Source organism: Nothoprocta perdicaria, unplaced genomic scaffold (assembly GCF_003342845.1).
Source record: "Nothoprocta perdicaria isolate Ctin4 unplaced genomic scaffold, notPer1 scaffold_214, whole genome shotgun sequence".
In the NCBI taxonomy this organism is placed as follows: Eukaryota; Metazoa; Chordata; class Aves; order Tinamiformes; family Tinamidae; genus Nothoprocta; species Nothoprocta perdicaria.
The window spans coordinates 350,940-360,959 of record NW_020455360.1 but is presented as its reverse complement, the minus strand read 5'-3'; the positions used below and the strand labels follow the sequence as shown (position 1 = coordinate 360,959).

At 42.1% G+C, this 10,020-nt stretch overlaps 1 protein-coding gene across 1 annotated transcript; it reads left to right on the top strand.

The window, feature by feature from the left end:
• Positions 1-2,590: 2,590 nt before the first annotated feature.
• Positions 2,591-9,688, top strand: WDR61 (WD repeat domain 61). Its single transcript, XM_026038645.1, has 10 exons — positions 2,591-2,665; positions 2,740-2,767; positions 3,562-3,667; positions 4,556-4,728; positions 5,595-5,743; positions 6,083-6,176; positions 7,016-7,109; positions 7,736-7,828; positions 8,542-8,620; positions 9,474-9,688. Exons 1-10 carry the CDS (start codon positions 2,654-2,656, stop codon positions 9,561-9,563), a joined length of 918 nt encoding a protein of 305 aa, XP_025894430.1. The 5' UTR covers positions 2,591-2,653; the 3' UTR covers positions 9,564-9,688.
• Positions 9,689-10,020: the final 332 nt, after the last annotated feature.

Sequence of the window (10,020 nt, the reverse complement as noted above, 5' to 3'; positions counted from 1 at the left end):
AGAAGCCTTGCTTTGAGCCCCTGGGAGCTGCAGGAAAGTTTATACCTGACTACACATCCAAATTTATCTGCTTGAGAAAAATCAAAGAAAATACCTTCAGTGTAAGAGCTTATGGAATTGGATGGAAAAGGAAGAAAGGGGAAGAGTGCAAATGAAAAAGATGCAAAAGAAATAAGTGAGCAGAGASGAGCAAACAGGAAGACAGAGAAGCAGAGGGCTTATCAGATCTGTGTGTCAGCAACTGGACTCACTTCAGAAGCAGAGTTGTATTAGGCTCTAGTTTTATGAGGCTCTTGCTTTCGTCTCCACTACAAATATGATGCAAATATAATACCATGCTGGTGGGTGCATTGTACATGCCTAAACACTTGCAGAGAAAACACATCTGTTCTCTGTTCAACCCTTTTCAAAGGAGGAAGACAGCTGTACCATTGATGGAGGAGACAGATACCCCTGAAATGAATGAGAAATCATCATCATTGTCATTCCAACTCGTTCCCAGGATCACAGTCCCTTAGCAGGGGTTTCAGGAAACGCACCAGGCAGTTRCATCAGGCAGCTTGGGCAGAAGAACACACAAGACACAACCGTTCAGAGTCTCTGACCATGGAAGGACTCACTATGATTAACATTTCTCCGTGAAGGCCGGGCCTTTGCTAGCAAGGAGAGGTGGAGATTCTCTTGCTGCTGCTGCCCCACAACGGCRGATGCTGCAAATCCACACCGAGCCTTGTGCTCAGCAACCCTTTGTTACTGCAGCACCCTCATGTGCTGCGATTGATCCCACACAGCCCCCAAAGATGGAAACCTAAAACTGACAGACCAGCCCTGAAAGGGACCTGCCACTGAAGGCACTCCAGGCGCTGCCACAGTCCCTTGTCTTAACTCACCTTGTTCTGTTTTGATGACCGCAGGATCACACGTACATGACTTCTCTGCACACTCASCCACTTCTACACCCAGCAGACACCATTGCAAATTTCATTGCCATATTCCCCAAATCCAACAAGTATACTATTATTATATAATATGCTATTATACTGCAGAGCTGAAGCTTCTAATTATTTAGCCTTCCTGTTTCAGGGAGGCCTCATGTGTCTCCAAGACTTCAACAAATCAAGGTGTTTGCTCCTGCTTCACATCTGCTTCAGAGACAGACCAAGCAGGTGCTGACTTGGGAACGCTGCTGATCCTGACCTGTGATTGCCAATACTGGTACAAGGACATTTATCCTATTATTTTGTTCTTTGCTCTCCATCTGCCCTCTGCAACGAGCTCCTTGCTACGGTTGCCTTTTGTGATGTTTGCGTAACCATTCCAAGGAGACAGTTTATCTACAAATCAAACACATGGCACCCTTCGCTCCAGAGTATCCCCCTTGAGGCACCAAGGCAGGATCTAATCAGGTTTCACTCTAACACACACAGATCTGTGTCACAAAAGACACAGGAAATAACTGACAATCTCATCCTACATGTCCAGTAGGACAATAACCATTATTTTCCAGGAAAAACCAAGGTGTGCTGTGTACAAGGCAAACACCAGCACAGGATGAGATACAAAAACTCCAGAAGGATTAGAAACACCTGTGATTCCCTAAGATTAAATTATAATTTTGTATACACTAGAAACACTTGTGATTCCCTAAGATTAAGTTATAATTTTGTATACACAACAGCAAATCTCAATCCTAGCAATTGGAACGTAAGGTGAAAGTCTATATTAACAAGAGATTTAAGCATTACTCACGAGAATAAGAAATAGAAATGCAATCATTTCTCTAACTTTCCTAACATACTTCACCAATCATCACTGGGCAGCAAATGAGCACTTTTGAAATCCAACGTGTTACTATATTATTATATAGTATATTATTATATATTAATAAATTAAAGCATTAAAACCATCTCAGAACTCAGTCCAAATAATTGGATAACTAAGGATTCTAACTCAGTTCTAACTCAAGCAGAGGCAGGGAATGCAACTTGGAAAAATGAAGTTTCCCAGAAAAACAAGGCATACCTTTATTCTAAAGGGGTGACTAGCAGGGAACCTTCCTTTCCCTCCAGGCAGAGGAGGCTGCAACACTCTRCCCTAGGGAATGAACAGTAGCTCCAGCTCCCACTGCTGCTCCAGGTCCTGCTGCTTCCAAGGACAACAGTCCAAAGTCCAGAACAAGGAAGAACCTCAGGGCTTCACCCTAACCAGGAGCCTTGTTGCATCCACAGCTTAACAAGAGGCAGCCAGTAGTGGTTTTCAATGGGGAGCAGCTGTGCTCCCTTCAGGCTTCCCACCTGAAGAGCTGCGGGCGGGAAGGAGGCAGGAACCGCCGCCGTTAGGGGCCGTTAGGACCGTTAGGGGCCGTTAGGACCGTTAGGACCGTTAGTGCAGGGGAGCCGCCTCCTCCCCAGGGCGGCAGCAGGGGGCGCTCTCTATGGCGGCGGCGGCAAGAGCGGCTGGGCAGGGGGGCGCTCTCTGTGGTTGATGGCGTCATCGCGGCGCGACGGTGGYGGGCAGGGAGGCGCGGCGGCCGCTGCGGGCGGGCCGGGGGTTCGGCGGGCCAGGAGCGGGACCGTGACCGGGTCCGGGTGTTGTTGTCTCGGGCCTCCCTTCGGCTCCGCCGCGCTCTCGCGGCAGGCGCCCCCGCGCCGCCATGGCCACGCAGGTAAGCGGCGCGGCGGCGGGCGCGGCGGGCCATGGCGGCGGCGGGCGCTGACTCGCGCTCTCCTCTCTCTGCAGTACAGCATCCTCTTCAAGCAGGAGCAAGGTGAGGAGGCGCGCGGCTCCTCCCGGGCCGCTTGCCGTTAGCGGAGCATCCCCGGGGCGGGCGGGCGGGCGGGCGGCAAACCCCTCGGCCGCGATCGCGTGTCCGGGTGACGAGGCGCCCGGGACACGGGTGGGCCCCACGGGGGGTCCGTTGCCAGCGTTGCCGTTCTGCCCTTGCCAAAACCGGAGACCTTGGTGGAGTTTGGCTTCTCGCACGCACCCGAGTTGCTTTTAATTTCCTCGGAAAAGTCGAGTTCTGCTTCTTGTTTCCTTATGCGGGAATAAGGTACGAATAAGAGATTACTCAGTATGGGTAATAGCTGCAGGTTAGGCTGTATTTAAGTTGGCTTTGTTTGGGGTATGAGGAAATAAAACGATCAGAAAATGCTTAAGATTACAGAACAGAAATGAGCTGGGGCCTGCCTCAGGCAAAGGCCAGAGATCCAGCTTAGCTCTAAACTAGACAGTAGGTTTTGATGACAGTTATTACTTTGTTGGTTAGGTTACGTTATAGATACTTGTATAACTCTGACTTATTAAAAAAAAAAAAAAAAGGTCTGCATTGCAATGGGTTTTCTGAGACATTTCTGTGTTCATTTGGAGGTTTCTTTCCATTTGCAGAATGTGAATTCTAGTCACAGCCCCTCTATGACTTTGTTTTAGGTTTACAGCTCTGTCGAGATAACGCTGTTGTATCTGCCTCAAATACTACATAGGTCATCTGCCTAGAGCAGGAAGTGCAAACTGGTAGTTGTCTGCTCTCGAGTTGTAATTTCAGTGCTCGCACTCGTTTAGCTCATGACGACGCCATCTGGTCAGTTGCCTGGGGAAAGAATAAAAAAGATGGTTCCGAAACAGTGATCTCTGGTTCCTTGGATGATCTGGTGAAGGTCTGGAAGTGGTAAGTCTTCAGTGCTGGACAGATAAACCCACCTTAACCCTTGGGAAGATTGTTGCACATGTAGTACTGTTGAACTTCCCCAGTCCCCAAGGACAGCAGCGGTTACGTGTTGGTGACGCAAACCCAGCCGTTCTCTTGAGCAAACTTGTTTTTGCCTCTGTGGGCTTTCCCTTGCGGGGCTGCATTGAGATGTGCTTTAACCCCTTTTGAAAAGGCACATGAAGCCTTGCACTACGTTGTCTTTTGCTAGACAATGGTAGAACTTGATGTGTTTCTAAGTCAAAGGGTTAGAAATGCAGTTCTTGCAAGACTAATGTTGAGGCTGTGTGTACTGTAAAAGGAATAGTGGCAATAGTGAAAATAGGAAAATGAGACTTTTTTTCTTTTGAAAATGGAAAGATCTTCCTTTTGGAATCCTTATCCTTGAAAAGGATGAGGATCTTCCTAAAGATCCTCATGCAAGTAACACTAAAGTGTGCTGTTGTAAAGAAATGGTTCTCTGTCTTACAGAAGCAGCATTAACCGTGTACRTCACTTTAAATACACAAGTGATATTATAAAAATGTTAGTCGTTGTATTTCATGCTGTGCTGGCAAATTAAGTCTGTTATGAAAGTAGCCATGTGTAATGGGGATTTCAGTGGGTCTAATCACAAACTTAAAATGAAGCACGTGCTTTGTGGAAATATGATAAACAATTAACTTGATTCACTTCCTTAAGTACACGGACAATTTGTGTTTCGYTGCCTTTACTTTTCATGGCTCTTAGATTCAGCTTTTGCTGAGCGAAATGGAGAATTGCAGGTTATAGTGCTTGGTATGTCTGAGCTTGGAGGCAGGTTAAATACCCTGAGCTATTCCTAACCAGGCTGTTTCTCTTCATCAAAAGGAATGATGAAAAATTGGATCTCCAGTGGACTTTAGARGGCCACCAGCTGGGGGTGGTATCCGTGGATATCAGCCATACAGGTTCAATTGCAGCATCCAGCTCCCTCGATGCCCACATTCGCCTTTGGGATTTAGAAACCGGCAAACAGATCAAGTCAATAGATGCTGGACCTGGTAAGACACCAGTGTTAAGCTGTCTCTGTGTAAAAAGTGCCCCCTGACTATGTACTGTGCTGTATTTACTAAGGGGAAGTGTATGAGATGACTAGAGCTTTTTAATGTAGAATTCTTTATTCTGAGTTTGCAGTTTTCATGTTGGTAATTTTATCCATTGAAGTGATATCAGCTCCTTTTACATCTGTTTGTCAGCATTGTTTGCATGTTCTTAGATAGATACACTTACAGATTTACATTTTCCTAGATGCATAAAGCAGAATTGGAACCAGCTTGCTATTACAGATGTATCGATATAGTGGTATTTTTAAAAATGACTCAAACACAGACCTGGATAGATTTACGAAGAAATTGCCAATTCTTTTGTACCRTATCTGCACTGTATGTGCATGTATGACCGACGGGTGTGATGCTTGTTTATGAGGTTACATTCTAGCATGAGTCTAGCATGTGCTAGATCACCCCAAATAAGTCAAAACAAGCTAAAGCTGAAATCTAGATCAACATTGCATCCTCCAAGCTGGAATTCAGGGTCTAAAATCTTACTCAAAAGACTTCACTGGCTCTGTGGCAATCTCAATTTTAAGAACAATTTTGCAGGCTTCTGGATAATTAATATAAAGCGTATAGAAAGATTTGCCAAATATATAGTGCTATATAAATCCATTAAGTTCCTTGCAATTTAATTACAAAAACCGTAAGAGTAATGCTGATGAATGCTGCAACCCAGTATCTGCATCAGGCATGTTCTGCTTTGCTGGCTGTTAATGCTGCCTTAAATGTCTAACCAGACGCATACAAAGCTGCCATTATTGGCTGAGAACTAGAAAAAAAATCAACTGACTGAGTTTTTCTTTTTAATACAGTTGATGCTTGGTCTCTGGCTTTTTCACCTGATTCCCAGTACCTTGCCACAGGAAGTCACGTGGGAAAAGTAAATATTTTTGGCGTTGAAACTGGAAAAAAAGAATACTCTCTGGACACCAGAGGGAAGTTCATCCTTAGCATTGCATATGTAAGGAGTGCATCTGATTATCTCTTACAATTGCTGTTGTAATATGTTGTAAATGGGCTTTTTTTTTTTCCCCCATCCATTACTGTACTTCTACGTGCTTTGAAGGTTGCAAATTCAAACTGCCTGACATTCCCTGGTGAATATCTGGAAAATATACTTAGTCCACACATTGTGACTAAGCAAGCTGAAGTCTGCAGGAATTTTGGAGCCCAAATATCTTAAATACATCATGTTTGTGATGAGTTGCCAAGAAAGTGTGTGCATATGGGGGGTGGTACTTAGCATTAAATGATACACATTTAGCAGCTGTCTGAATTTATATTCTGTGTTTTATTGCAGAGTCCAGATGGAAAATATTTAGCCAGTGGAGCAATAGATGGCATTATCAATATTTTTGATATTGCAACTGGAAAACTTCTGCACACGTTAGAAGGTAATGGTTTGCATATTCATGATACTTAAGTTCTGGCTTTATTCCTGAACAAAAATAAAGTTTATAATGTAAGTCAGAATGAGATGCAACAGGCATGACATAAATAAGTTGATATTTCTGTCCATTAGACATTTTTCAGTTACTTACTTAGCATGGTCTAATACTTAAAACATTAGAAACAAACTGCAACTCAGCCTTGTATCATGAATGCCTACCTTAAAACATATAGCCAGTAAAGCTGAGTTAATTCTTAAATTGCAGTTCTTGTATTGCAGTATAGTACAAGTGAATGAAGCTAAGCCAAATCTGTGCTACTATATCTTTTCTATATCTTTTCTTTTCATTACAATATCCAGCTTTGTATGGTTCCCAGATTTATAGTAACTTGTTCCTGTTAAAAGAACTGCATATTTTACACCATAAAAGACTTGCATTTTTCTCACAGATGAACGTGCTTTTAATGTCARTGCAATTTCTCTCCAGCCCTGTAATATAATTACAAGATCCCTGCAACTCAAAATATTATGAAATTATACTAGAAAATATGATGTTGATCGTATTAGAAAGCACTATGATATCATATTTCCCTCTGTATTTCCCTCTGGGTTCTAATTAGGACAGTCCTGTGTTGCAGTGACCGTGGCTTARTATCACAATTTGGAGGTTCCTGTCAGCTGCTGTTGTACACTGTGTGAAGAAGCTTGTAGAGGCACATAGAGACAGGCTGTTCAGCTACAGACTGCTTTCTTTCAACAGGGAACCCCATCCTCTCGCAGCTCTAGCACTGTCGTTAGTACCAGAAATGGCTGCGTTCTGAGCTGTGTAACTTTGCTTTTCAGGTCATGCGATGCCTATTCGGTCCCTGACATTTTCTCCAGATTCCCAATTACTTGTAACTGCTTCAGATGATGGCTATATCAAGATCTATGATGTGTAAGTTGTGACAGGACATGATAACAAGAAAAMCATCTATTCAGAGAGGCTGCTTTCTAATTCCCTTCAGCTTTTGTAGTTCTACATAATATATCAATTTAAATGATAAGCACAGAATCCTATATATTTAAGAGTGTAGATGTGTGTTAACAGCCTTAAAATGAAAAGTTATGTCTTTCCTTATAGTTGGTTCTATAGGAAATAGGCTAAGTGGTTTGTGTACTTGACATGTTTCTGTTTACCCATCTTAAACTTCTGTTATGAACTCAAGAAATGTTTTTGTTTGCAACTTGTTCTCTTGCGCTTTGCTGAAACTTGGAGGATCAGGGTTGGGGGAGGCACTGCTTCGGTGATCTCAATACCCTTAAACCTGCATTACTGTTCCCTCTTCATGAAAGTCACATYTTCCTATGTTAACTATTTGTAGTGGAAATATCTAGTGTAAAAATGCCAGTCAGCTTGGAGGAATARATGTCCAGAAGTGACTCTGTGACCTGCCAACCGTTCCTGATTGCATTATCTACAGTTAATGTCTGTGACTTTTTTTTTTTTTCCTCTGGGATTCACAAACACACTATTAATGTTAGAACTATGTTTTTTTGTTTGTTTGTTTGTTTTCCCTATAGACAACATGCAAACTTGGCTGGCACGTTAAGTGGTCATGGATCTTGGGTATTAAATGTAGCATTTTGTCCTGACGATACTCACTTTGTTTCCAGGTACTGAACATTTTAATTTGTTTACATATACTTAAAAACTCTCTCTCTCTCTCTCTCTCTCTCTCTCTCTCTCTCTCTCTCTCTCTCTCTCTCTCTCTCTCTCTCTCTCTCTCTCTCTCTCTCATTCATAAGGGCGACAGAACAGTTAATGTGGAATCTGTGACAGGTTAGCATATATTATTACACTATGGTAAAAGACAAAAGCCAACCTGTAATGTGATAGAACTGTAGTGAATAGTGTTCCAGTCTTAGTCACCTACCACTCCAGCTCCTGCAAGTGGAAGACATCTTAACCTAAGAGAAGAGTAATCCAAATTTTAAGTATTTGAAAAAGTGCCATTAATTTAACAAATACAGCCTAATATAGTTGTGTATATCAGTCTAGAAAAACTTTATTGTTAAYTCCTAAAATAGTACAGGTGGACCCTGTGATAAGTAATGGGAGAACTCTCATCAGAGAATTTTCTGGCTAAAACTGAAGTCATTTATTTTCATGTTGTAGATATGGAAATAATAAATATATTTTAATTGTAACTGGAACCTAGTTGAAGATGCAGTCCTGTGCAGTCCTGTGCTGCTTTAATCTTATTTATCTTATATATTCACCTTATATACAGGTGAATCTCTTGTATACTGTATGGGATCTTTAACCTCTAAACAGTGGCCAATTGTTAATTTAGGTATCGATCCATAATGTTCTTTTTTGTTTTCAGTTCATCTGATAAAAGTGTAAAAGTTTGGGATGCTGGAACAAGAACTTGTGTTCACACTTTCTTTGACCATCAAGATCAGGTATATCATCAATTTAAAATGGTCACGTCTGCTYTTGCAGACTATAGGTTTTTAATAGTCTTGTTCTATATTTCAATATGGAAATACCAAGCCGAGTTAAGATTTCCCATGTCCTGGCTCTTGTCTGTGTGCTCATGAATTTGTGGGAGGCAGAGGTGTATCACCCTTGGTGTAAGGCAGGCCTTTACACAACTAGTGCCAAATAGCCCATGAGATTTCCCCCAAAATGCCCCTATAAAGACAACTGCTTTATAATCTCATTTTAGAGCCTTTCTTCTTCTTGGTGTTGTCCTGGTGATGGGGATATTGAAGTGTTCATTTAACTGTCATATGTTTAAGTCTCAGGACTGATCTGAATTTCTTCATCAGTATCAGTGCAAAACATAATTAGTCCAAGGATGACCACAGTCTCTCTTGAGTCTGTCATGATCTGGCCTTTTTCAGTCTGCATGCAAACTATTTCATTTGCTTTCCTAAAGCACTTAGGAAGCACTAATTTCAGAAATGAAGRCAAGCTGGGTAAGAAGGAAAATGGTTGATAATCCTGGATGGCAGTCCTGGGCAGATTCACTGCAAATGCAATCTAAGAAAGCACACCAAGGCTATTGGCCCAGAGAAGTGGAAAGGCCAAAAGAGACTGGCAACTAGGTGGCACTGCTTTACTGTGGGTCATCCAGCTCAGCTGCTGYTCAAAGTGCCCTGTTACACTTCATTCCAGGTTATAGGCTCCCGCTTCAAGGGATCCTCTTTTGCTTCCTGCTGTTGAAAAATATTTGCTGCATCATAAAAACATTGATTTTATTTTCTTGGTTTTTTTTCTTCTCCGTAACCTCTTGCCTATCCCCTTTTGCAGGTTTGGGGAGTGAAATATAATGGAAGTGGTTCCAAAATTGTATCTGTTGGAGATGACCAAGAAATCCATATTTACGACTGTCCAGTTTAAACAACCTCTGGCCTTTTGGTTAAGCAGTTCTTATGCTACTGTTTATAAATATTTTTTAATATAACTAAGCATTTTAGTAAGGCTAATCTGAATCAAACTCAAGATGTTTAGATGTAACCTTGATTGTGTTTAGCATGGGAGATTTCTTTTTCTAAATAAAAAAAAATAAAGATGGAGGGGAAAAAACTTGTGACTAAGGCTTGGAAAAAAGTATTTTGGGAAAATATGTACTCCTGGGTAAAATAACTGAGCAGTTAAGTCCACTACTGCTTTTTCTTTCCTGACTTTATATAAATAGACTGGAGCTGGGATTGAGCACATCTAATAACAGCTCCGTGACTGCAAGCAGCTGGAGGCAGGAGAAGGGATAGTCCTTGCTCATCCTGGTGGCAGGGAGGGGTCATTTAAGTTGAACACCTGTTCTAGCAATTGTAYGTTAAGAGAAGGCACATTAATC